This window comes from Pan paniscus, chromosome 19, assembly GCF_029289425.2.
Source record: "Pan paniscus chromosome 19, NHGRI_mPanPan1-v2.0_pri, whole genome shotgun sequence".
Taxonomy (NCBI): domain Eukaryota; kingdom Metazoa; phylum Chordata; class Mammalia; order Primates; family Hominidae; genus Pan; species Pan paniscus.
The window spans coordinates 8,011,713-8,039,235 of record NC_073268.2 but is presented as its reverse complement, the minus strand read 5'-3'; the positions used below and the strand labels follow the sequence as shown (position 1 = coordinate 8,039,235).

General features: G+C 53.5%; 1 protein-coding gene across 1 annotated transcript; it reads left to right on the top strand.

The window, feature by feature from the left end:
* The first annotated feature begins 16,123 nt into the window (after positions 1 to 16,123).
* RFLNB (refilin B) lies at positions 16,124 to 26,873 on the top strand. Its single transcript, XM_034941195.3, has 3 exons — positions 16,124 to 16,431; positions 21,158 to 21,261; positions 23,626 to 26,873. Exons 1-3 carry the CDS (start codon positions 16,222 to 16,224, stop codon positions 23,954 to 23,956), a joined length of 645 nt encoding a protein of 214 aa, XP_034797086.1. The 5' UTR covers positions 16,124 to 16,221; the 3' UTR covers positions 23,957 to 26,873.
* The last annotated feature ends 650 nt before the right edge of the window (positions 26,874 to 27,523 follow it).

Sequence of the window (27,523 nt, the reverse complement as noted above, 5' to 3'; positions counted from 1 at the left end):
GCTCTTCTAGAAAGTCAGCTTCCATCTCAACCGCTGTCCTGACCCCTCTCTCGAAGGTCACCGGTGCTCTTCTAGAAAGTCAGCTTCCATCTCAACCGCTGTCCTGACCCTGCTCTCGAAGGTCACCGGTGCTCTTCTAGAAAGTCAGCTTCCATCTCAACCGCTGTCCTGACCCCGCTCTCGAAGGTCACCGGTGCTCTTCTAGAAAGTCAGCTTCCATCTCAACCGCTGTCCTGACCCTGCTCTCGAAGGTCACCGATGCTCTTCTAGAAAGTCAGCTTCCATCTCAACCGCTGTCCTGACCCCTCTCTCGAAGGTCACCGGTGCCCTTCTAGAAAGTCAGCTTCCATCTCAACCGCTGTCCTGACCCCTCTCTCGAAGGTCACCGGTGCCCTTCTACATAGTCAGCTTCCATCTCAACCGCTGTCCTGACCCCTCTCTCGAAGGTCACCGGTGCCCTTCTAGAAAGTCAGCTTCCATCTCAACCGCTGTCCTGACCCCTCTCTCGAAGGTCACCGGTGCCCTTCTAGAAAGTCAGCTTCCATCTCAACCGCTGTCCTGACCCTGCTCTCGAAGGTCACCGGTGCTCTTCTAGAAAGTCAGCTTCCATCTCAACCGCTGTCCTGACCCCTCTCTCGAAGGTCACCGGTGCCCTTCTAGAAAGTCAGCTTCCATCTCAACCGCTGTCCTGACCCCTCTCTCGAAGGTCACCGGTGCCCTTCTAGAAAGTCAGCTTCCATCTCAACCGCTGTCCTGACCCTGATCTCGAGGGTCACCGGTGCCCTTCTAGGAAGTCAGCTTCCATCTCAACCGCTGTCCTGACCCCTCTCGAAGGTCAGCGGTGCTATTCTAGAAAGTCAGCTTCCATCTCAACCGCTGTCCTGACCCCGCTCTCGAAGGTCACCGGTGCTCTTCTAGAAAGTCAGCTTCCATCTGAACCGCTGTCCTGACCCCTCTGTCGAAGGTCACCGGTGCTCTTCTAGAAAGTCAGCTTCCATCTCAACCGCTGTCCTGACCCCTCTCTCGAAGGTCACCGGTTCTCTTCTAGAAAGTCAGCTTCCATCTCAACCGCTGTCCTGACCCCTCTCTCGAAGGTCACCGGTGCCCTTCTACAAAGTCAGCTTCCATCTCAACCGCTGTCCTGACCCCGCTCTTGAAGGTCACCAGTGCTCTGCTAGAAAGTCAGCTTCCATCTCAACCGCTGTCCTGACCCCTCTCTCGAAGGTCACCGATGCCCTTCTAGAAAGTCAGCTTCCATCTCAACCACTGTCCTGACCCTGCTCCCGAAGGTCACCAGTGCTCTTCTAGAAAGTCAGCTTCCATCTTAACCACTGTCCTGACCCTGATCTCGAAGGTCACCGGTGCTCTTATAGAAAGTCAGCTTCCATCTCAACCACTGTCCTGACCGTGCTCTCGAAGGTCACCGGTGGTATTCTAGAAAGTCAGCTTCCATCTCAACCGCTGTCCTGACCCCGCTCTTGAGGGTCACCCGTGCTCTTCTCGAGAGTCAGCTTCCATCTCAATCGCTGTTGTGACCCCGCTCTCGAAGGTCACCGGTGCTCTTCTAGAAAGTCAGCTTCCATCTCAACCGCTGTCCTGACCCTTCTCTCGAAGGTCACCGATGCTGTTCTACAAAGTCAGCTTCCATCTCAACCGCTGTCCTGACCCTGCTCTCGAAGGTCACCGATGCTTTTCTAGCCCAGCTCACATCTGTCTCGACATTTCCTTCTCTTGAGGGTCACCGATGTTCTTCTAATCTGGCTCACATCTGTCCTGACCCTTTCGATGTTCTCCTAGTCCGGCTCACATCTGTCCTGACATTTCCTTCTCTCGAAGGTCACTGATGTTCTTTGTCTGGCTCTCATCTGTCCTGACCCTTCTCTTGAAGGTTACTGATGCCCTTCTAGCCCGGCTTACCTCTGTCCTGCCCTTTCTCTCGAAGGTGACTGATGCCCTTCTAGCCTGGCTCACATCTGTCCTGCCCAACTGCAGGATAATGTAACTGTTCTGAGCACGTTTAAGGTAGGCTAGGCTAAGCTATGACATTGGGGAGGTTAGGTGTATTAAATGCATTTTTGACTTAACAATGTATCTAACTTACAGTGGGTTTATTGGGACGTAACCCCATCATCCGTGGAGGGGCATCTGTGTGTGAGTCCCCTCTCCCCGGAATCCTCCTTTAACTGTGTGAGTCCCCCTCTCCCCGGAATCCTCCCTTAACTCTGAGTCCTCCTCTCCCCGGAATCCTCCCTTAACTCTGAGTCCTCCTCTCCCCGGAATCCTCCCTTAACTGTGTGAGTCCCCTCTCCCTGGAATCCTCCCTTAACTGTGTGAGTCCCCTCTCCCTGGAATCCTCCCTTAACTGTGTGAGTCCCCTCTCCCTGGAATCCTCCTTTAACTGTGTGAGTCCCCTCTCCCCGGAATCCTCCCTTAACTCTGAGTCCTCCTCTCCCCGGAATCCTCCCTTAACTCTGAGTCCCCCTCTCCCCGGAATCCTCCCTTAACTGTGTGAGTCCCCTCTCCCCGGAATCCTCCTTTAACTGTGTGAGTCCCCCTCTCCCTGGAATCCTCCCTTAACTCTGAGTCCTCCTCTCCCCGGAATCCTCCCTTAACTGTGTGAGTCCCCCTTTCCCCAGAATTCTCCCTTAACTCTGTGAGTCCTCCTCTCTCCGGAATTCTCCCTTAACTGCTTTACTGGCTCTGGGACTTCTTAGTCTCCTTCCTCAGCTCTCCTCTCCTTCTGAGCCTTGGCAGCGGCCAGGCCTCAGGTCTTAGGCCCCTGTTTTCATGCCAGGCTCCTGAGGACTTACCTGCCATCACAGGTGCAAACACCAGCCACACCTGAGCTCCCCCCAATTTTCAGTTCCTGTCTTCTAGCCAGCTCCCATCATTAGCTTATATGCACCATCTCGAGGTAAGCTCAGCTCCCTTCCTGAATCCCCCATTTTTCTTTCTTTTTTTTCTTGTCTCTCTTTTTTTTTTTTTTTTTGAGACAGGGTCTTATTGTATTGCCCAGTCTTGTCTCGAACTCTTGGGCTCAAGTGAGCCTCCCGCCTCGGCCTCCCAATGTGTGGGGATTACAGGCATGAGCCACCGCACCCGGCTGAATTCCCCATTTCTAAATGGCTCCACCTTCCTGTCCTAGGGCCTCAATCTCAACACCTTAGTCACCCCTAACCACTCTCGCTGTCAGCCAATATGGTTCGTTTATCATAACATTTTTTTCTTAATGATTACACAGACAACAGTCACAGAAATCAAAAGAAAATCTTGCCCCAACAGATCAACAATGGAAGTTCCAGGAAGCCCGCACCGGCGGGTCGCGGTGTGCGGTAGCCGGAAGCCATTCACCCCTGCACCAGCGGGTCTCGGTGTGCGGAAGCCGGAAGCCATTCACCCCTGCACCGGCGGGTCTCGGTGTGTGGAAGCCGGAAGCCATTCACCCCTGCACCGGCGGGTCTCGGTGTGCGGAAGCCGGAAGCCATTCACCCCTGCACCGGCGGGTCTCGGTGTGTGGAAGCCGGAAGCCATTCACCCCTGCACCGGCGGGTCTCGGTGTGCGGAAGCCGGAAGCCATTCACCCTTGCACCGGCGGGTCTCCGTGTGCGGAAGCCGGAAGCCATTCACCCCTGCACCGGCGGGTGTCGGTGTGCGGAAGCCGGAAGCCATTCACCCCTGCACCGGCGGGTCTCGGTGTGTGGAAGCCGGAAGCCATTCACCCCTGCACCGGCGGGTCTCGGTGTGCGGTAGCCGGAAGCCATTCACCCCTGCACCGGCGGGTCTCGGTGTGCGGTAGCCGGAAGCCATTCTCTGCTGCTCAGGCGGGTCTCGGTGTGCGGTAGCCGGAAGCCATTCACCCCTGCACCGGCGGGTCTCGGTGTGCGGAAGCCGGAAGCCATTCTCTGCTGCTCAGGCGGGTCTCGGTGTGCGGTAGCCGGAAGCCATTCTCTGCTGCTCAGGCGGGTCTCGGTGTGCGGAGTCCACTGTCCCTGGGCTCCCGGCTGGGCCTGCTCCACGCCTCTTTCCGTAGGGTTTCTCAGAAGGAGCTAAAGAGCCTGGCTCCAGCGGGTCTCTTCTCAAAACCGATGACACTGATGGCTCAGTGTGGCCTGTGCTGCTATTACCCTATAATATTGCAGTAGCAATACTCATTTTTAAAGTACAGTGCGGCCGGGTGTGGTGGCTCACGCCTGTAATCCCAGCACTTTGGGAGGCCGAGGCGGGCGGATCACGAGGTCAGGAGTACAAGACCAGCCTGGCCAACATGGTGAAAGCCCATCCCTACTAAAGATAACAAAAAATTAGCCAGGCATCATGGCGCACACCTGTAATCCCAGCTGCTTGGGAGGCTGAGGCAGGAGAATCATTTGAGTCTGGGAGGCGGAGGTTGCAATGAGCCAAGATCGCGCCATTGCACTCCAGCCTGGGCAATAGGGCGAGACTCCATCTCAGGGAAAAAAAAAAAAAATTAGCCAGTTTTGGTGGCACACGCCTGTAATCCCAGCTACTCGGGGGGCTGAGGCAGGAGAATCACTTGAACCCGGGAGGTGGAGCTTTCAGTGAGCTGAGATCATGCCAGTTCACTCCAGAGTGAGACTCTGTCTCAAAAACAACAACAAAACAACAAAAAAACACTACATGGAAATATATCAGAAGTCCTACTCTCCTGTGAAGATTTCTCTGTATCTGTATGTGGGAAAAAGAAGGAGACACTTTGCCAAAGGAAAAAAAAAAAAAAAGAAATTAACATGAAGCAGGCCCCCCCACCTGCCAGATAACAAAATCCTGGATGCTCAGGTCCCAGGCCCCGAGTCAGCCCTGTGGAACCTGTGGACACAAAAATTTGGATCTTGACTTCTCAGCATCCTGAGAATTCTGTATTTTCATTCCAGAGTTGGTTGAATCTGTAGCTGCAGAACTGGCAGATGCAGAAGGCTGACTGTACATCTTGGACTTTTCCCTTGCCATGTATAGATCTACTCATTATTTTTAATGGCTGCTTGGTGCTTTATAGCTCAGCTATGCCATCATTTTTTTTCTTTTTTTTGAGACGGAGCCTCGCCCTGTCAGGCTGCTGGAGTGCAATGGTGCGATCTTGGCTCACTGCAACCTCCTCCCAGGTTCAAGCGATTCTCCTGCCTCAGCCTCTTGAGTAGCCGGGATTACAGGCGCCCGCCACCACGCCTGGCTAATTTTTGTATTTTTTAGTAGAGACGGGGTTTCACCATGCTGACCAGGCTGGTCTCAAACTCCCGACCTCAGGTGATCTGCCCTCCTTGGCCTCCCAAAGTGCTGGGATTACAGGCGTGAGCCACCTCACCCGGCCCCATCATTTATGTCATCAGTGCTATGGTTTGAATGTATATGTCCCTCCAAAATTCTTATGTTGAAACTGAATCCCCGATGTGATAGTATTAAGATGGGGGGCCCTTAGGAGGTGGTTAAATCATGAAGAAGGGGCCTCAAGAATGGGATTATGACCTTATAAAGAGGGGCAGGGGAGCTGTGTGACGCCCTGTGACTTTCTGCCTTCTGCCATGTAACAAGCAGCATGGCGCCATCTTGGAAGCAAAGAGCAGCCCTCACTGGGCACGGAGTCCGTCAGCACCTGATCTTCGACGTCCTGGCCTCCAGAGCTGTAAGGAACAACGATCTACTATTTATCAATTAGTCCGTGGCATTTTATTTTAGCAGCATGAATACACTGAGACAGCCACTCTTCTAGCAATATAGCCAAAAGGCTGTGTTTAGTTTTTTGGCATTAGACTCACATCATCTGTGAAAATCTTTCTGCAAATGTCTTTGCTTGCTTGTACTCACATTTTTGTAGGACATTATCCTAAAATGGTTACATTTCCCCTTAAAATGATTAAGGCTGGGCATGGTGGCTCACACCTATAATCCCAGGACTTTGGAAGACCAAGGCAGGCAGATCACTCGAGCCCAGGAGTTTGGGAGTGACCTGGGCAACACGGTGAAACCCCATCTCTACAAAAAATTATCCGGGTGTGGTGGTGCGCTCCTGTAGTCCCAGGTACTCGGGAGGCTGAGACGGGAGGATCGCTTGAACCCTGGGATGTCAAGGCTGCAGTGAGCTGTGATTGCACTACTGCACTCCAGCCTGGGTGACAGGGAGACCCTGTTTCAAAAAGGAGAAAAATCAGATTAAAGGAGGCGTACATTTAAAATGTCGCTAGCTGGCCGGGCGTGGTGGCTCACGCCTTTAATCCCAGCACTTTGGGAGGCTGAGACGGGTGGATCACAAAGTCAGGAGATCAAGACCATCCTGGCTAACACAGTGAAACCCTGTCTCTGCTAAAAATACAAAAAATTAGCCGGGCGTGGTGGCCGGCGCCTGTAACCCCAGCTACTCGGGAGGCTGAGGCAGGAGAATCGCTGGAACCTGGGAGGCGGAGCTTGCAGTGAGCCAAGATCGCGCCACTGCACTCCAGCCTGGGCAACAGTGCGAGACTCTGTCTCAAAAAACAAACAAACAAAAAAAACCGCTAGCTCTTGCCAAAACACCTGCTGCAGTTGGTTTTGCTGCACACCCCCATGGTGGGTGTGTGGGTACCCACCGCGCATCCTCACTCATCCTGCGTGGTTTTTCCTGTTTCTTGAGAGAGAGGATGTAGTTTCATCTCTATCTGTAGAAACCCAGTAAGCAGAAGTTCCCCTTTGGTTTTCATTGCACAAGGCCAGCTGTGACCCAACTGTGTCTTGCAAGAGAGTGTTCTTATTCAAGATCTATTGAGTAAAGACCCATGCCTTTCCTCCCGGTCAGGGGTCCTCCAGTGCGTGACTTCTTGGTTCTCTCAGGACATCAATGATCATCCTTTGGATAGGTAGTGAGGTCACATTTTGCTCTTAAGTGGTTGTTTTTCTATTCTTTGCCCCTTTCCGCAGCAGTAGGTGGGGCCTTGTCTATGCACTGCGCTCAGGTGCAGATGGTATCGAGATAATTGCTTGAATTCTTGTGCAGACTTTTGTAATTCTGCAGTAGAGACAAAAGTCTTGGAATCCGTGCTATCAATGTAAGAATGTTGGAATGCTGTTTTGGTTTGTTTTCTTATTCTAAAAGTCTGCCTTTAAGTGTTAAGAACCAAAATGCTGAAGCATTTTTGCACCCAATCCACACTATCATCACAGGGACCGGGCATCTGGACATAAACATTTTTTTTCCACCTAAAAAGAAAGAAAGTGGATTTTGCCCAGCAGATGAGAAAAGAAAAGCCAGAGAGGCTTAAAGGCTTGTAGGTCCCTGAGAAGAAACCCGGAGCCCCAGCACTCTGGGCTGAGCCCCAGTAGGAGAAGAACCCCCATCAGCTTGAGGAGGATCCTAATCTAGAAGCCACTGTCTGGCCTCCAGCAATGCCCCTGCGAGACTGAAGCCCCCAGAGAAAAGTTCTGTGTTCAACAAGGCGCCAGGAGACAGCGAGTGAGGACCTGAGGGTGCTGTCCAGCTAGAAAGGCCTAAGGGGGAGGCCTCTGTGTACCGTAGAGTCCCTCCTACCCAATCATGGGTGGGTAATGGCTGCTAAGAGCTCCCAAGCTCCCAGAAGTAGTGAAAGGACCAGCACATTGGCTGAGACCTGGATTTGGAACAAGCAGAATGGAAAGCAGGTGGCACATGGACACCAAAGCAGACAGTAGGGCTGGGTGTGCTGGCTCCTGCCTGTCATCCCAGCACTGTGGGAGGCCGAGGCAGGCGGATCACCCGAGGTCAGGAGTTCAAGACCAGCCCAGCCAACATGGCGAAAGCCCGTCTCTACTAAAAATACAAAAATTAGCTGGGTCTAGTGGTGCATGCCTGTAGTCCCAGCTACTTGGGAGGCTGAGGCAGGAGAATGGCTTGAACCTGGGAGGCAGAGGTTACAGTGAGCTGAGATCATGCCACTGCACTCCAGCCTGGGTGACAGAGCAAGACTCTGTCTCAAAATTAAATTAAATTAAATTGCTGAGAATGGCCAGGCGCGGTGGCTCACGCCTGTAATCCCAGAACTTTGGGAGGCTGAAGCGAGTGGATCACTTGAGGTCAGGAGTGTGAGACCAGCCTGGCCAACATGGTGAAACCATGTCTCTACTAAAAATACAAAAATTAGCTGGGCGTGGTGGCAGGTGCCTGTAGTCCCAGTGACTCTGGAGGCTGAGGTAGTAGAATCCCTTGGACCTGGGAGGCGGAGGTTGCAGTGAGCTGAGATTGCACTCCTGCACTCCAGCCTGGACCACAGAGACTCTGTCTCAAAGAAAAAAAAGCAGAGAGTGGCACTCAATGGCCGAGCAGAACAAGTTACACGTCAGTAGAGGCCAGGGAGGTGGGAAGATCAGCATGGGCCAGGTGCTCACCACCAGCCTCCCAGCCTTGCTGCCAGGATGCCAGATAAGCCTCCCAGGTGCCACCACCTTGGCCAAGCTCCCCTCCCTCCTCTGCCTTGCCTTTCTCTCCTCTCCTTTTCCCTCCCTCCCTCCCTCCCTTTCTCTCTCTTTCTATCTCTCTTTTTCTTTTTTTCTCTCTTTCTTTCAACAGGCTCTCACTGTGTTACCTAGGCTGGAGTGCAGTGGTGCGATCTTGGCTCACTGCAGCCTCCGCCTCCCAGGTTCCAGCGATCCTCCCACCTCAGCCTCCCAAGCAGCTGGGACTACAGGCGCCCGCCACCACACCAGGCTAGTTTTTGTATTTTTTGTAGAGATGGTGTTTCACCGTGTAGCCCAGACTGATCTCTCCTGAGCTCAAGCAATCCTCCCGCCTCAGCCTCCTGAGTAGCTGGGACTACAGGCACGCGCCACCACACCCGGCTTGTATTTTTTGTACAGATGGGGTTTCACCATGTTGGCCAGGATGGTCTCGAACTCCTGACCTCAGGTGATCCGCCCGCCTCGGCCTCCCAAAGCGCTGGGATTACAGGCGTGAGCCGCCGCGCCCAACCCTCAAAGGGGTGTTTTTAGAAATTGATATTTGTGTCTTGGTCTAGCCCTGCAGGGTTCATGTTTGAATTCTACGGAGAAGGCAGACATAAAGGAAGCCACGGGGCTTCAGGACCACCCTACCCACGCAACCAGGACGGGTGAGAGGCACTTTGCAGCAGAAGACCTACAGCCTAATGCCCGAGAGCTACAGGGGCCTCTGCCACCACCAGCACCGGCAGCAGTGCCCAGGGCTTTGGGCGGTGCCTGGCAAGGGGCAAAGGGCAAGGGGACCGTACCCATGTGCCACCACTGTCACCTCTCTCAAGAGGCTGCAGGGGCTGATGGTACTTGCAGCAGGGGCACCCAATCGGAGGGCCGTGGTGGTCCACTGTCACACACCTTAGCAGAACCAGAGGCCAGGACAGTGAGGGCTAGAAAAAGAAAAGAAAATTAAGAGCAGGCATTCCATAAGTGTGACCAGGTTTATTTATGAGCTTATGAAAGACATCTTCGGGGATTCCCAGACGTACTTGTCAGTGGTTGGAGGTGGGGGTGGAAGTCCTACAAGGGAGGGCGGAGAGGGGCAACCACACTGCCCCAGTTGGCCCCAGGCTGATGTGGCCTGGGAAGAGATAAGACCCTCCCTCACCACAAGTTCTTCCCCCTCTGGCTCATTCTCAGTAAAGACCCAAAACTGAAACACATTTCTTCAAAGCATGTAAATGTCTTCAGCAAGTATCAGGCTGCAAACCACAGCTGCCTCCAGCCTGCATGTATTCTGCTCTGAACTGGGGATAGGAGAGGGGTACGTGAAGCCACTGCGGCTCCCAGGAAGGACACAGCTAAGTCACCTGTCATTGTGTGGAGCAAACAGGCTGCCTCCAAGGGCCCTCGCTCTCCGTCCCTTCCCGGGCAGCCCCCGCAGACCCGAATCCTCAAGGGGCCCTGGAGTACCATGGAGACCTTTGAGCCTGCCTTTGGAGTGTGGCCACACAGACCAGACGTTTGATCCCCAGGGATAATGACAGCACGCCCTTCTAGCAAGTCAGCCCAGGAGCCGAGGGTCTTAACTTCAACTGCTCACCCAAGGGCTACTTTTCTGGTCTGCAAGTCCTCGTCCAGCATGAATACGCAGAACGGAGCCCGAAGTGCAAGTGTATTGATGCAGCTCCGAGGAGGCCATGTGCCCCAGCTCTTTGCAAAATCCCATCTGGATTTATTTTGCAGAAGACAAGGAAGGTCCTTTTCTGTGTAACTAGGGAGCATTTGGGAGAATCAGCTCTTAGCTTACAAAGAGGCCTCCAGAGTGGAGCCGTGTTTGACTGGCATCAGGGGACTCCCCACACTGGGCACACTGGACTGACGGATGCCAGCTGCACTTCCTGTCTGGGTTTGTGTCATCATTTGGACCTGGCCAGACCCCACGACTCCAACCAAACTGGTGGTCTCCCAACTGAGAGATCAGAAAAAAAGCCAACGGGGCACAGTGGCTCACACCTATAATCCCAGCACTTCAGGAGGCCAAGGCAGGTAGATCACCTGAGGTCAGGAGTTTGAGATCAGCTTGGCTGATTTCAACATGGTGAAACCCTGTCTCTACTAAAAATACAAAAATTAGCTGGGTGTGGTGGTGGGCTTCTGTAATCCCAGCTACTCGGGAGGCTGAGGCAGGAGAATCACTTGAACCCAGGAGGTGGAGGTTGCAGTGAGCTTAGATCGTGCCACTGCACTCCAGCCTGGGCAACGAGAGCAAAACACTGTCTCAAAACAAAAAACAAAAAAACCCAAACAAACAAAAAACAAAACAAAACTAAGAAAGCCAGCCTGTTCCTTCAGACCTGATAGCCCTGAAAGCGAGAACTTTGGTAGCCCTTTGCCTGTATCTGTTTCAGGCCATCTTTGTGAGTCTCGGGGGCTCAGGGTTATGGATCGAGCTCACCAACATGTGTGCGTACACTCATATGGGCTGTGTTCTGTCAGGTTTGTGTTTTTAATTCAATTCGCTTCTTTACTGAATATGACAGGTCCCTTTCGACGTTCTTTGAAAACTATCACCTTAATCTAAACTAAGGAACAAAATAACTTTTTGTTAAAAACATTTTTAGGACAGGGTCTCGTTCTACCACCCAGTAGTGCGATGGCGTGATCATAGCTCATTGCAGCCTTGACCTGGGCTCAAGTGATTCTCCCACCTCACCCTCCTGAGTATCTGAGACTACAGGTACCTGCCACCCACCTCACCCTCATGAGAATCTGAGCTCACCCTCCTGAGAATCTCAGACTACAGGTACAGGCCACCATGCCAGGCTAATTTTAACAAAAATTTTGTAGTTGGCTGGGTGTGGTGGCTCACACCTGTAATCCCGGCACTTTGGGAGGCTGAGGAGGGAGGATGGCTTGAGCCCAGGAGTTCAAGACCAGCCTGGGCAAGATGGTAAGACCCTGTCTCTACAAAAATAGAAATAAATGTTTAAAAAATTATAAATTATGAGAACAGAGCAATAAAAATATAAACATAAATTATAAAAGTAGAGCTTTACGGCTGGGTGTGGGGGTGCACTCCAGTGGTCCCAGAGACTCAGCTTTAGAGCTGGGTGTGGGGGTGCACTCCAGTGGTCCCAGCGACTCAGGAGGCAGAAGTGGAAGGGTTGCTAGAGCCCAGGAGTTCAAGGCTGCAATGAGCTATGATCGTGCCACTGCACTCCAGCCTGTGTGACAGAGGGAGACCCTGTCTCTATTAAAAAAAAAAAACAAAACAACAACAACAAAAAAAGTGTAGAGATGAGGACTCACTATGTTGCCCAGGCTGGTCTCAAACTCCTGGGATCAAGCAATCCCCACCCCTCGGCTTCCCGAAGTGCTGAGATGACAGGTGTGAGCCACCATGCCCAGCTGTAAAGTTCTGTTTTTCAAAAAGCATTTTGGTTGACAGGTGCATATGAAGGAAAGAGAAGACCTGGTTCAACAGCAGGCAAATCCACACATCATGAGCCACAGAACAGCCCAAGACCTGGGGGCTGGGAGCGGGATGGTGTCGGGCACGGGGCACCAGCCAGCATGCGGGGCCTGGGGTGTGTTTAATCCACCGTCTGGCAGGGCTTACGGAAGACAAGCTGTTCCGAAACAGTACGCAGCAGCGGTATGGGGGTCCTGCCCTCTTCCTGTCTGACTTAACTCCCACTCGGGCAGCGGCTTAATTTAGTGCAGAAAAAACAAAAACGCAGGACTGGCATTCATGGTGAGGCAGCTTTTGTTTCTCAGACCCTGCCGGGAGAGGCCTTGGGCCAGAAGCCGAGTCCTCTGAGGACACCGCATCTCCATGACCCAGGCGAGGGACTGACGGCCGTGCTCTGGAAGGACAGCTTTGAGAAGAGACCTGTCTTGTGCAAGCCCCTGGTCTCCTGGGTCCCGCTCATTTTGTGTGATTCGCCCCTGATTTCTAGGTGCACCCCAGCTATTATTCAAAAGCAGGCCAGTCTTCAGAGCTGGAAAAGGTAGAATGGGCTGCCTTTCCCAGGGTTTGCTTTGAGTTTCTTTAAGCAACGTCCTTTGGAAAACATCAAGATAAGACACAGGATGATGATGGGCCCAGTAGCGAGGCCCTTCCGAAAATCCAAAGCAGATTAGCTGTGTGGACTCACTGCTCAGGACTATGGAAACACTCCTGACTTCCAGGGGCTGAGCCGCATGGCTCTTATGTAAGGAAAAAGAAAATCGCCTTCTCTCCCACCTGGAAGGACTCCTGGGCAGGTTGGAATACCAGGAGTTCAAGGAGAAGCCTCGGCCAGGCCACGGGTGCTCCCTGGGTTCCCCTCATGTCTCTTCCAGTCGGCTTAGGCTTCTCTTTGAGCTCTTTAAAGACAAGGGCGCGATCTCGGCTCACTGCAACCTCCACCTCCTGGGTTCAAGCGACTCTCCTGCCTCAGCCTCCTGAGTAGCTGGGATTACAGGTGCCCGCCACCACGTCCAGCTAATTTTTGTATTTTTAGTAGAGACGGGGTTTCACCATGTTGGCCAGGCTGGTCTCGAACTCCGGACCTCAGGTGATCCACCTGCCTCGGCCTCCCAAAGTGCTGGGATGACAGGTGTGAGCCACCACACCCGGCCCCCTCCTCAGCATAATTAATTGGCTGAACAGAACTCTGGGAGCCATGGGGGGTGTCTGTTTAGTGCAGCTTATTGGTGGGGTGGTGGCTGAACGGTTTGGGGGAATCTGCATATGGGACCGGGGTCTCCACCTCAGCTTCTCCGTCAGTGTCAGTGCCGGGGCTGGATTCTCTCCAAGCCCCTCTGATTTCTTGTGTGTGTCAGTGCTGAGCATATGTGTAAATCTGTAAAGGAGGAGGACCGGGTGCAGTGGCTCACTCCTGTCATCTCAGCACTTTGGGAGGCCAAGGACGGGGGTGGATTGCTTGAGGTCAGGAGTTCAAGACCAGCTTGGCCAACATGGCAAAACCTCATCTCTACAAGACATACAAAATAGCCAGGTGGGGTGGTACACCCTGTAGTCCCAGCTACTGGGGAGGCTGAGGCAGAAGAATCACTTGAACCCAGGAGTTCAACCCAGATTGAAGGAGGCGGAGCTTGCAGTCAGCCAAGATTGCACCACTGCACTCCAGCCTGGGTGACAGAGTGAGACTCTGTCTAAAAAAAAAAGCTGGTGGCTCACGTCTGTAATCCCACCACTTTGGGCGGCTGAGGTGGGCGGATCACGATGTCAGGAGATCGAAACCATCCTGGCTAACACAGTGAAACCCTGTCTCCACTAAAAATACAAAAAATTAGCCGGGCGTGGTGGCGGGCGCCCAGCTACTTGGGAGGCTGAGGCAGGAGAATGACGTGAACCCGGGAGGTGGAGCTCGCAGTGAGCCAAGATCACGCCACTGCACTCCAGCCTGGGCGACAGAGGGAGACTCAGTCTCAAAAAAACACAAAAACAAAAACAAAAGAAGGAGGCCACACTGGGTGACAGGAACCTCTCCTCAGTGCCAGGGTGGCACCTTGGCAAGTCCTTTAAGTAGATCTGGCTTCCTGAACCCAGAGGACAACCTCAGGACCACCATCTTCCCAGACACCTTTCCCAATCTAACCAGGCTTTCATGCTTGGCTGGCAAATTTCCTCCAGTGAGTCCAGGCCTCCCACTGCCAACAAACCGTCTTTCTACAACCCCAGAAAGCACTGAGACTCCTCCTCCGATGCCACCTGGGCTGTGCAGATGGTGGGATCCAAAGGGGTAGGAGGTACAGCTGTGTCCCTGCATCAGAAGCCTGTGAAGCGGAGTGACTCCATCTTGAATAGGAGCTGGGTAAAATGAGGCTGAGACCTACAGGGCTGCACTCCCAGATGGTGAAGGCATTCTAAGTCACAGGATGAGATAGGAGGTCGGCACAAGATACAGGTCATAAAGACCTTGCTGATAAAACAGGCCGCGGTAAAGAAACCGGCCGAAACCCACCAAAACCAAGATGGCCATGAGAGTGACCTCTGGTGGTCCTCACTGCTACACTCCCACCCGCGCCCTGAGAGTTTACAAACGCTATGGCAACGTCGGGAAGTTACCCTATATGGTCTAAAAACGGGAGGCATGAATAGCCCACCCCTTGTTTAGCATATCCTCAAGAAATAACCATAAAAATGGGCAACCAGCAGCCCTCAGAGCTGCTGTAAGGAGTAGGCATTCTTTTTTTCCTTTACTTTCCTAATAAACTTGCTTTCACTGTATGCACTCGTCCCGAATTCTTTCTTGCCCAAGATCCAAGAATCCTCTCTGAGGGCCTGGATCGGGACCCCTTCCCGGTAACACTTGCAATACCATTTGGCCAGGACCGTGCACTGTGGATTTTGCAATCTCTTCCCGCAGACCCTGAATGCATGAACCACCTGCCAGCACACAGGCGCGTGCCAGGTTTTACCTTCTGTGGAGGGATGATGCCGACTTTCTGTTCTCAGCAAGCTGTCTCGGATCAGCTGTGTGACTTGGGGCAAGTGAAATCCCTCTCTGTTTCCTTACATGAAAGTGACAGCTAAGGGAGGTAAGAGGAGGGAACTTGTCCAGCGGGTCTCTAAGATCTACCTGCTCTGAGTTTCTGAGTTTAACAGGTCTGGCCCAAGCAGGACAAACATCCTTTATCTTTACAAGGATGTGCACTGGGCTGCCACTGTCTCAGCCAGGGACGTCCAGGGCGTGACTCCTGAGCTGTCCTGTAGGTCTGGGTGAGGCTCCAGCTCCAGGCCCTCGGCTGAATACCCATCAGAACCCCCAGGGGAGGGCTGCAGGTGGAGTGGGGACTCTGCACTTTCTGCTGACCTCGGAGACCCGTGAGAAACAGCCCAGTCCTACACCCCGCAGCTATGGAGACGAGTTCCCACTCAGGATAAGGCTTCGTTGTCACACCGAAGGGGTGGGGAGAAGTGCTGTCTGTTTTTCAGAAGGGATTCTCCTGGGGGTGGGGTGGGCAGAGCGGTTAGCCCCGGTGAGGGAGAAGCCGTGGCCCCCACCGGGCGGCCGGTGGCCCTAGAGGCAGCCCGCGGTCAACCTGCTGAGCGTGTCCCCGAGTCTGCGCCAGCCGCAGAAGGTCTCTGCCCCGCGTGTCCTGCGTGGCCACAGCCTGTCCAGCTGAGCACCAGGGGTGACCCGCGCCTGCGGAGCCCCTGAGGACAGGCCTCTCCTCCGGGACGGGCAGGAGCGCCAGAGCCCGCCTTCCGGGGCCAACAGGCGGCTGCGGCCACACGAAGCGCATTAACTATTAATAATTTCCAGTTGTTTGCTCGCCGGCTTCGCGCGGCTTCCCAGGCCTCTGCGGGATGGGATCCCCCGACCGCGAGCTCGGAAGCTGTTAGCGCCTCCCGGGTCCCGCTGGGACAGGGCGAGGGGTCAACGCGCCCCCAGGGCCCCAGCGCGAGCGGGTCCCCGCGTCCACCTGTAGCGCGCTGGGGGCCAGACCCCGGGCCGGGGGGCCTTTGGCGCTCGGTGCCGCCAGCGCGCGGGGCTCGGCCTCGGGGGGCGGGGCTGGGAGCCAGAGGGCGGGGCCCACCGCCGGGGGCGGGGCCGGAGGGCGGGGAAGGGGCGGGGCGGGGGCGGGGCCGAGGCAGGGGTGGGGAAGGCTCGGGGCGGGGCCGAGGCCGGGCCTGGGGCGGGGAAGGGGCGGGGCCGAGGCCGGGGCGGGCAGCGGCGAGACCCGGGCGGCGGGGCAGGGAGGGAGGGAGGGAGGGAGGGAGGGCGGCCGGGCGGGCAGCGGCCCCGGCCCGCGTCTGCGCCCCTCGCTGTCCCGCGACCCCGGCGCGGGTGCCTCGGGCCCCCCTCGCGCGCCGCCATGGTGGGCCGGCTGAGCCTACAGGATGTGCCCGAGCTCGTGGACGCGAAGAAGAAGGGCGACGGCGTCCTGGACAGCCCGGACTCGGGGCTGCCCCCCAGCCCCAGCCCCAGCCACTGGGGGCTCGCGGCGGGCGGAGGCGGCGGAGAGCGCGCGGCGGCACCGGGGACGCTGGAGCCCGACGCGGCGGCGGCGACCCCCGCGGCTCCGGTGAGTGGCCCCGCGCGGGCTCCTTCCCTCCCAGCGCCGCGGTTTCCGCTCCGGGACCCCCAGCGGCTCCTGCCCCCCGGGCGCGCTGTGTCGGGACGGGGCGGCCATCGCCGGGAGCCCGGGGCGGGAGCGCCGCGAGCCTGGCCAGCTGGAGCGGGTGGCTGGAAAATTGTCATCGCCTGGGTGGCGCGGGAGCCCCGGGAGCGGCGATCCGCCGTCTCCTCCCTTCGGGGTGGCGGCCCCGGGGCTGCCGGGCTGCGGGTCGGCCACATTCCTGCCTTTGCCGGGCGCGGGGGGCGCCTGGAGGGAACCCCGGCCCGACACCCCGCGGCTTTGGGCTCCCACGGGGCCGCGCGCCTCCTCCCAGCCGGGCCCCCCATCCCGGGGCACAGGGGCCAGAGCCTTCCTCGACCTTGGGAGAAAGGTCCCTCCCCAGCCTGCAGCCTCCCGGGGCCCCCTCTTGGCCTGAGCACCGGGAACCCGGTGTCCCTCACATGACGGGTGGGAGGCCTTTGGGTGGGTGGAAACTTTCACGGGGTAATCCTTTTACTTTACTTTAAAATGTTCATTTAAAGAAAAAACTCCACCTAATCTTTTGCCCTGGGACTCGCTCGGATGTTGGTGTTTGCTGCCTTTACTTAGAACTCTGGGGAAGCCACATCCTGCCCGCAGTCTCAGAAAAGCTGGAGCGGGGCTGCAGCCCGGCCCTGCTCCCTGGGATGGGGACCTCCAGCCCCCTCCCCCGGGTGAAGTCGGCGGCCGCTGCTGTCCCTAGGGATCCCCACGAGAGGTTCCTGGGGACCCCCACGGGAGCCCCGGCGGTGCTGGTGGTCTCGCCCCTCCCACCCTGTCTCTAGGTGGGCATCAGGGCAGTTTCCTCATCGCCATCCCAAGGCGGGGCTGGCTTCAACTTGGCCTTCAGCGCCCTCCCGTCCGGCCCCATCTGGCCTCGTCGTCCACCTGCCCTGGCCACAGGCCGGACACATACATCACACCAGCGTTTCTGCTGCCGCCCTCCACCCGCATGCCCAGGGCCTCTTATCTCTCCCAGGAGGCGTCCTGCTGGCCCCTCAATGCCCAGCTCATGTCACCTCCTCTGGGAGGCCTTCCTTGATGCTTCCCAGGGGCCAGAGTCCACGGCTACATCCCCGTTCCTGTGGCCCTTCGTTCATGTGTCTGTTATGACCTCTGCTGCCTCACATCACCCCAGCCCCAGCCTGGAGCGAGGGCCGTGCTCAGGGAGGGTCTGTCGGGTGGGCAGGGATGGAAAAGCAGAGAAGGCGACAGAACCGAGTGCTCCTGCCGATGCCTGGAGGAAGGCGGTAGGGGGTTCAGAGATCACCCACCTTCGCATGAGGGGCCCCCTTCTGTTGGGCAGGGTCTGGCAGCCAGAGAGTGGGGGCAGAGCAGGGCCTACTGTCACTATTTGGGGGCTGTTTGCAGAAGCCAATGCCCACACCTTATGTGCCCTCCCCCCCCACACCTTAGGTACCCCCCCAACACACACACACCTTATGTACCCCAACACACACACACACACCTTATATACCCAACACACACACACACGCACACACCTTATATACCCAACACACACACACACACACACACCTTATATACCCCCAACACACACAAACACACACACACCTTATGTACCCCCCAACACACACACACACCCCCCTTATGTGCCCTCCCCCCACACATACCTTATGTACCCCCCAACACACACACACACACCTTATGTACCCCCAACACACACACACACCTTATATACCCCCAACACACACACACACCCCTTATGTACCCCCAACACACACACACACACGCACACACCTTACGTACCCAACACACACACACATACACCTTATATACCCCCCAACACACACACACACACCTTATGTACCCCCCAACACACACACACCTTATATACCCCCAACACACACAAACACACACACACCTTATGTACCCCCAACACACACAAACACACACACACCTTATATACCCCCCAACACACACACACACACCTTATATACCCCCCAACGGAAACACACACACCTTATGTACCCCCAGCACACATACACCTTATGTACCCCTGCAACACACACACACACCTTATATACCCCCCAACACACACACACACCCCTTATGTACCCCCAACACACACACACACCTTATGTACCCCCAACACACACACACACACCTTATATACCCCCCAACACACACACACACCCCTTATGTACCCCCAACACACACACACACGCACACACCTTATGTACCCAACACACACACACATACACCTTATATACCCCCAACACACACACCTTATGTACCCCCCAACACACACACACACCTTATATACCCCCAACACACACACACACACCTTATGTGCCCTCCCCCCACACATACCTTATGTACCCCCTAACACACACACACCCTATGTACCCCCCAACACACACAAACACACACACACCTTATGTACCCCCAACACACACACGCACACACCTTATATACCCAACACACACACACACACACACACACACACCCCTTATGTGCCCTCCCCCCACACATACCTTATGTACCCCCCAACACACACACACACCTTATGTACCCCCCAACACACACACACACACCTTATGTACCCTCCCCCCAACACAAACACACACACACCTTATGTATCCTCCCCTGCCACACACACACACAATTCACTGATCTTGGCTCCCACCCACCGCCCCTCCTCTAGCCTGGCCTCGCTAAGCCTCCACCCAGGTCCAGGACCTGGACCCTCAGGGCCCTCTGCGTCTCCGTCCTGGTTCCCTTTGGCTTTCGCATTTCCACCCCATGCCCCTACTTGACACACCTTATCCTGGTCTCAGGATAAAGGTCTCAGAGCCATCCTTCTAGAAACGTTTGCCTCCTTCTCTGTCCTTGGGAGATGTGGGGGTGGGGCTGCCAACTCCACACCCTGGCGCAAATGTACACCCTTCTCTCAAATTAGGCAAAGAAAATGATAGATCCCGAGTGAACCAGGGAACATAAAGGGCTTCCGAGTTCAGGCTCTGCACCGTGTTTATCTTTGCACTCTTTAACACGGAAGCCCTGATCCTGCAAATTGGGTGAAAACTAGCCCCGTGTCTAGGATGTAACTGACTTCTAGTGAGCCTTCTTGGTTAATCAGAACGTCCCATGCATTGGCCGGGCTGGAAGTCCTGCTGTGCTCTGGTTCACTGAGTATTCTGGATAGCGGAGGGTGACAGGAAGAACATGTGGTGTCCGTCTCTCTTTTTTTTTTTTTGACACAGAGTCCCACTCTGTCGCCCAGGCTGGAGTGCAGTGGCATGATCTCGGCTCACTGCAACCTCTGTCTCCTGGGTTCAAGCGATTCTCGTGCCTCAGCCTTCCTAGTAGCTGGGACTTCAGGCACACAGCACCATGCCTGGCTCATTTTTGTATTTTTAGTAGAGACAGGGTTTCGCCACGTTGGCCAGGCTGGTGTCGAACTCCCGACCTCGGGTGAGCCACCTGCCTTGGCCTCCCAAAGTGCTGGGATTACAGGTGTGAGCCACTGTGCCCGGCCTGGTGTCCATCTTACCAATGAAAGTTTTTTCTTTAAAGACAGAGTCTCTTGTTCCGCCCGCTTTGTTGCCTAGACTGGAGTGTAGTGGTGATCTCAGCTCATTGCAGCCTCAACCTCCCGGGCTCAAACGATCCTCCCACCTAAGCCTCCTGAGTAGCTGGGACTACAGGCGCGTACCACCACACCCAGCTAATTGTTGTATTTTTTGTAGAGATGGGGTCTTGCCATGTTGTCCAGGCTGGTCTCAAACTCCTGGGCTCAAGGGATCTTCCCACCTCCACCTCCCAAAATACTGGGATTACAGGTGTGAGCCACTGCGCTTGGCCAGATTGAATCTTTAGTTAGAAAACAAAAAATTCCCTGGTAGCATATTTCTTGTTTTGACCTTTTCTAGAGTGTTGCTGAGACGGTGACGGAGCGCTGCCGAATTGAGGATTCGGGTGAGGTGAGCCTCGGCTCACCAGGGTTTCTCACCGCAGGGCGAGGGGTGGCAGTCTGGCTTGAGTTTGTTTCCTCTTTGAAGCTTTTCACACAACCTTAGCAGTGAAAGGGGGCATCCACTTTGCTGTGTTGATAGGGTCACAGGGCTTGTGATGTGGCTCCTCTGAGGGCTCACGGCACGGTCGTGGTCAACCTGGGATTTGAACCCAGACCTCTCTGCTCCCTGCTCAGCATTTCTCTGGTGTGCCCAGCACGGGGGACACAGATCCCAGTTGGGCCCATCAGCTGGAGGCTCAGAGCCACAGCCCTCTGTGGGCAATGCTTAGAAATGGCCCGTAGGGGCCGGGTGCGGTGGCTCGTGCCTGTAATCCCAGCACTTTGGGAGGCCGAGGTGGGCGGATCACCTGAGGTCAGGAGTTCGAGACCAGCCTGGCCAACATGACGAAACCCTGTCTCTACTAAAAATACAAAAAAAAAAAAAAATTGGCCAAGCGTGGTGGCACATGCCTGTAATTCCAGCTACTCAGGAGGCTGAGGCAGGCGAATTGCTTGAACCTGGGAGGCAGAGGTTGCAGTGAGCTGAGATTGTACCATCGCACTCCAGCCTGGGTAACAGAGTGAGACTCTGTCTCACAAAAAATAAAAATAAAAAAAATAAAAAATAAAAGAAATGGCCCGTAAGAGCTCTAACTGCATTCTTCTCTGTCCTTGAAGAGTCCAGCGTCTCTCCCCCTGACTCCCGGCTGTGCGCTGAGACTTTGTCCCCTGTCCTTTGGCGAAGGAGTGGAGTTTGACCCCTTACCACCAAAGGAAGTAAGGTAAATATAGCAGGCCCCAATTTTATTCTTTTTTTTTTTTAACAATTTTAGTTTTTTATTCCAGATATTAATGCTTGTTGTTATAAAAAATTAGTTAATTGCAAAAGTATGACAGAGATGATTAATAGTTTGGTGGGTCCTCTTTCTGTTCCTGCATTCTAACCAATTAAATATATAGACATGCTTTTAAAATTAAAATAAAAATGAGATCATGTTATGTATAAAGTTCTGCATTTTCTTTTTGCAATTCATGTATCATGGCTGTCAGAGGGTTACAATTTTGTCAAATATTAATTCTTCTTTCCAGAAGCTGCTGTCCCCTACTCCCTTACCTGCCAACCCCGTCTCTGAGGTCTTTTAACCTTGTCTCATAGTATAATTTCACTAGGCAAGCGCTGGTCTTCCTCTGGGGATGATCTCATCCAGGATTATCTGGGGGCAAAGATGCATTGAAGGGCTCAGGTAAAGATAGGTCTTTTTAGAGAAAGGAGTTTTACTTTTGGTACCTGGTGGTTTGATAGCTGGAGTTTCTGCTGCAGTAACACAAAGGCCCCTTTGACATGGAACAAAGACGAGGTTCATCAGTTGGGAGGTGAGCAGTTCAGCCTTTTGTTCCTGTGGAGCTTGTATTTTGAACAAAATGGGGCCATGACTCCCACCAGCCTCTTAACTACTTGCCTGAGGAGGAGAGATGAAATTTCCGTTCCACTCACAGAAAAGAATTCTGATTCTTACTCACCTGACCAGTGAGTAGGGGCTGGTTGGAGGCAGTGCTGTTAGATGTGTCTGTATGTGACGCTCATACTTTTTTCAGTATCTGCAAAGCTATAAGAATTCAGTAAAATGCATTAAAGCTTTGCTTCTGTAAGAAAAGTAACTTCTGGGCCAGGCACGGTGGCTCACGCCTAGAATCCAGCATTCTGGCAGACTGAAGCAGGAGGCTGGCTGGAGCCCAGGAGTTCGAGACCAGCCTGGGCAACAACAGTGAAACCCTGTCTCTACAAAAAATACAAAAATTACCTGGGAATGGTGGTGCACGCCTGTAGTCCCAGCTACTCAGGAAGCTGAGGTGAGAGGATCGCTTGGGCCCAGGAGGTGGAGGCTGTGGTGAGCTGAGATCACCCCACTGCACCACTCCAGAGTGGGCGAGAAAGCGAGACTCCGTTTCCGAAAAACAAAAAAAAAAAAAAAAGAAAGAAAAGAAAAGAAAACTGACTCCCAAAATTAAAAGAAGGACTTGAAAAAATTAAGTACCTGAGGAACACAGATGCTAATTTATCTTATGGAAATCAAGATGATAATTGGCTTTCATTGATAAGTCAGATACCCAGATACGTAGGTTTAGGGAGGGTCCCCAAACCAAATGCCAAGGTGAACAAAGTATTAATATTTGGTATAGCCAAACTTTCAGAACCAGCATTCAAAGTTTCTGGGTTCCTTTATCCTCTCATTAAAGAGCTGATAGGGTGGGTGCGGCGGCTCATGCCTGTAATCCCAGCACTCTGGGAGGCTGATGCAGGAGGATTGCTCGAGCCCAGGAGTTTAGGACCAGCCTGGGCAACACAGGAAGTCCTCATCTCTACAAAGAATAAAAGATATGTTGTTTAAAAAAAAAAAAAACACAAAAAAAGAGGCCAGGTGCAGTGGTTCATGTCTATAATCCCAGCGTTTTGGGAGGCCAAGGCAGGCAGATCACCTGAGGTCGGGAGTTTGAGACCAGCCTGGTCAACATGGTGAAACCCCATCTCTACTAGAAATACAAAAATTAGCAGGGCGTGGTGGCAAGTGCCTGTAATCCCAGCTACTCAGGAGGCTGAGGCAGGAGAATCACTTGAACCTGGGAGGCGGAGGTTGCAGTGAGCTGAGATTGCACCACTGCACTCCAACCTGGGCGACAGAGCGAGACTCCATCTCAAAAAAAAAAAAAAAAAAAAGAGGAAACGGAGGCTGGGAAGAGTGAAGTAACTTGGCTGAGGTCTTAAGCTTGTGCGAGCGGGAGCAGGATCCAGGGCTGCTGCCCGCAGTGGCCAACAGTGATGTGGGGCCAGCTTTGGAAGCCTGCACCCCTGTATTTAAATCCCAGCTCCACTCCTCAGTGGCACTGTGACCTTCACCTCTGCACCTCGGTTTCTCCTCTCAGGGTCGTTGGGGAGATTAAATTGGATCCCGTAAGTAAAGTACTCAGACGACGGGTACCTGGCACATAGTAAGTACTTTATAGACTCTGTGACCCTATGCTGCTTCTCACTGGAGCGGCCACGTTTCTACATGTGCACCCCACAAATGACTCACGGTCACAGTGGGGACCCCAAGCCCCCGGCTCAGAGGAGCGGCTTCACGCGGCCTCTTATGTCTCCCGCCCAGGTACACCTCCTCGGTCAAGTACGACTCCGAGAGGCACTTCATCGACGACGTGCAGCTGCCCCTGGGCCTGGCGGTGGCCTCCTGCAGCCAGACGGTCACCTGTGTCCCCAATGGCACGTGGCGCAACTACAAGGCCGAGGTGCGCTTCGAGCCCCGCCACAGGCCCACCCGCTTCCTCAGCACCACCATCGTGTACCCCAAGTACCCCAAGGCCGTCTACACCACCACCCTGGATTACAACTGCCGCAAGACGCTGAGGAGGTTTCTGTCCAGCGTGGAGCTCGAAGCCGTGGAGCTCCTGGGCAGCGACGACCTCTCCGATGAATGCTGACCCGGCAGGCTGGGCTGGGGTCGGACCGGCTCTCCCGCTGTCCTGCCCCCGACTGCCCTGGCCAAGCTGGGTGACCTTACCCTTCACGTCATTCCAGCCCCAGAGGAGTCTAACCTAGAGATACCTCCAAGCCCGGCCAGGGGAAGAGAAAAAAAAGAAAAAATCACTGCATCTCATAATTATTGAGATCTTTGTGTTGTAATTTTCAAGCTGTTTTTAGAGGGAAGATATGTCCTGGTTTGCTGCTGTGTTGTTTTCCCAAAGTCTCAATCAGATGAGGCAACAAAAAGACCACCAGAATTGCAGGAAAGCAGCAGCAGTCTGGGATAGGGAGGGGGGAGGAGAGCTCTCCCTCCATGGTCAGTTTGTCAGAAGAAAAGCATGGAAAAAGTGAGATTTAAGAAATCTCAGCCACGGGTGTCTTCACTGCACAAAAGTGGTGCAAATTCAGTAAACAGTGACACCTGTGTGGGTTCAATCTGTGGAGAGTTGAGTTCCATTCCTTTGTTTTTAAATTTCCACCTCCATTTGTGTTTCCTGTTAACCTAAACTCTTGTAATTCTCTAAATCTTTTTTCATGATAAAAAAAAAAAAAAATCCCAAACCACAATTTAAGATGCCTTTTTTAAAGAAAAAAAGGTTCTCCGTGTTGCCACCTGCTCCGGGAAGGCCAGGCCGATTGGCGGCCAGGTTTGGGAGCAGCGGCTTCGGCTCCGATTGCTTCCTGACGGTCAGTTCCAAGCACAGGCTCTGAGAAACGCCTCGAACCCTTGGTATCTGGTGACCGTCTCCGCAGGCTTCCGTGAGTCTCCGATAGGTGTTTTGGGCTTTTGGAATACTTTCAGAATACTTTCCCATTTTTTCATAAGGCAACACGGAGTGGACGGCCTTTTTTGAGAGAAACAGCATTCTAAGAGTATGTTTGGAAAACACACTTTTTGGGAGTCCACGTGGGGAGTGGACACTGAGGACAGGAAGCGGTGGCCCTAAGACCTGCGGCCACCCGGAGGAGGCAGACGCAGGCGATGACCTGGTTCATCATGAGAGGAGCCAGAGTTGACTCAGTCGTAGGATCTCGATGGCGTCAGAATTGCAGAGGGTTTCTGCCAGTGCCTTAGGTCTAATTCAAAAAGCAAGGAAGGCTGGGCACGGTGGCTGGCGCCTGTAGTCTCAGCTACTTGGAAACGGAGGCAGGAGGATCTCTTGAGCCCAAGAATTCGAGACCGGTCTGGCAACATAGTGAGCCTCCATCTCTAAAAAAAATTGGCAGAAAAAAAAGGCGAGGAAATCTGTGCCCCCATCCCCCGACACCAGACAAGCTAAGGTGCATTCACAGTAGGGAATGATGTCAAAACCTGGCCGCCGTGGTGGCGCGCGTTCCTCTCACACCACCGTACGGAGGCAGGTGACAGTCAACTGAAATGTTCCCAAGGACCGTGTGAATTCGGCTGACGTGGCCCAGCAGCGGGGTGGACCAGGGTGCGGTGGCTTCAGACCTGCCTCCCGCCACCCCGTCCTCCCCTAACCCCTTCTTGGGACCTCCTGCCAATCCCTGTGGTGTTTGAGTAAAGAAAGTGGCTGATGGTTTACCTTTTTTCCCCAATATTGGAAAGAACAAACTAGATATTCCCTTTGAATACATCCAAATTATTTCAAGTGCCTGAGGGTTACCGAGCAGGTGAGGGGGCACCCTGGGACCCACAGTCTCCTCAGTCACGTGCAGAGCAAAAAATGCTTCCTGTGTTTGGAAGAGCAAGTGACGCAGCATTTATTGATAAAAATGGATTTTTCTGTCTGATTTCATGCTGTGGTCATGTAAGTGGTCAATGTCTTTTTTTTTTTTTTTTTTTTGAGATGGAGTCTCGCTCTGTTGCCCAGGCTGAGTGGAATGGCGCCAACTCAGCTCACTGCAACCTTCACCTCCCAGGCTCAAGCGACTCTCCTGCCTCAGGCTCCTGAGCAGCTGGGATTACAGGTGCCCACCACCACGCCCAGCTAATTTTTGTATTTTTAGTAGAGATGGGGTTTCACCATGTTGGTCAGGCTGGTCTCGAACACCTGACCTTGTGATCCACCCGCCTCGGCCTCCCAATAATTTGTAAGTTATGTTAGCGGGATCCTCAAGGCCTTGCTCTGCCCCGTGGAGACGCTTGCTCGGATGAGCTCAGGAAACAGTACCGGCTGCGTGGCAGGCCTGGGTGTTGCGTGCGAGGACGTGGCCTTTGAACACCGCTGTGCTCTCAGAGGTCCTTAGGAGATATTTTTTTTTTGTCTTAGGGGGACTGTGTTAAGTTCAGACAAATCATGCTGGGTGTGGAGAGAGTCTGAAATACGTCAGTGAAGTAAGTAGCCGTGAGCGATTGTGAATGTGTAACGCAAATGGAAAACCGGGTTTTACCGCGTTAAGTTATTCACTAGGGAGCCAGTCGTAGTTCTTTGTAATCCTCTTTCTTCCAAACCTGCTTTGCTGAAAGTTGCAGAAAAGGAAGTGTGTGGAGAGAAACAGAACCCTTCAGGGTGGGTCAGAGGACGCCATCCACAGTGGATTCGTGTTCGTTTGCAGGTGGAAGCAGTGATTTTTAGGACCCACTGATTAAAAACAAACATTCCCAAGTGTCTCTGAGAGATGCTGTTTATTTGTTAATTAAAAAGCTTTTTTCTCTGTCTTTTAAATGATGGCTTTCATGTAATAAGGATATTTTTAGTGAAAAATTGTTTTCCTTTCAAATTACAGACCTTTTAAAAAAACTTAACTTGAGCGAGTCCCTTTTCATTTGACACTTTTCCTGTTTCTAACCTTAGGAAACCAGAATAGCGTTTGGCAGACACGACGTTTTCAGTTACCTTTGACACCTGCCCCACTCCATTTTGCTTTGTGATGTCTTCATTTAACAATAAATTATCTGAAAAAACAAAACTTAGAGAGATGCTTCTGTTTTTAAAGTAGAATTATGTTTGTTTACGCAAAATGAGAAAAACAGCTCCTCATCTTGAGAAATTTTAAGACGTGATTATATTTAACAGTATTAATCTACAAGTACAAGATTTTCCGAGTGTGGCTGGGCACGGTGGCTCACACCTATAATCCCAGCGCTTCACAGGGCCAAGGCTGGAGGATCACTTGAGGCCAGGAGTTCGAGATCAGCCTTGGCAATGCAGTGTGACCCCATCTCTACAAAAATTAAAAATTAAAAAAGAAAGGGGCCAGGCACCGTAGCTCCCTCCTGTAATCCCAGCACTTTGGGAGGCTGAGGCGGGCAGGTACCTGAGGTCAGGAGTCCGAGACCAACCTGACCAACCTGGTGAAACCCCGTCTCTACTAAAAATACCAAAATTAGCCAGGTATGGTGGGGCACACCTGTAATCCCAGCTGCTTGGGAGGTTGAGGCAGGAGAATCACTTGAACCCGGGAGGCGGAGGTTGCAGTGAGCTGAGATCACGCCATTGCACTCCAGCCTGGGTGATGGAGCGAGACTCCATCTCAAAAAATAAATAAATAAAAATAATTTCTGTAGCTTGCTTCAGGGGAGAAAAGGGTGAGGGAAGATCAGACAGCCCTTCACTTCT

Excerpts from the sequence above, each read along its gene's own strand:
- RFLNB (XM_034941195.3), top strand. The coding sequence starts at position 16,222 with ATGGTGGGCCGGCTGAGCCTACAGGATGTGCCCGAGCTCGTGGACGCG. Across the intron at positions 16,432-21,157 it reads CGGCGACCCCCGCGGCTCCG|AGTCCAGCGTCTCTCCCCCT; the intron begins GTGAGTGGCCCC and ends CTGTCCTTGAAG. Across the intron at positions 21,262-23,625 it reads TTACCACCAAAGGAAGTAAG|GTACACCTCCTCGGTCAAGT; the intron begins GTAAATATAGCA and ends TCTCCCGCCCAG.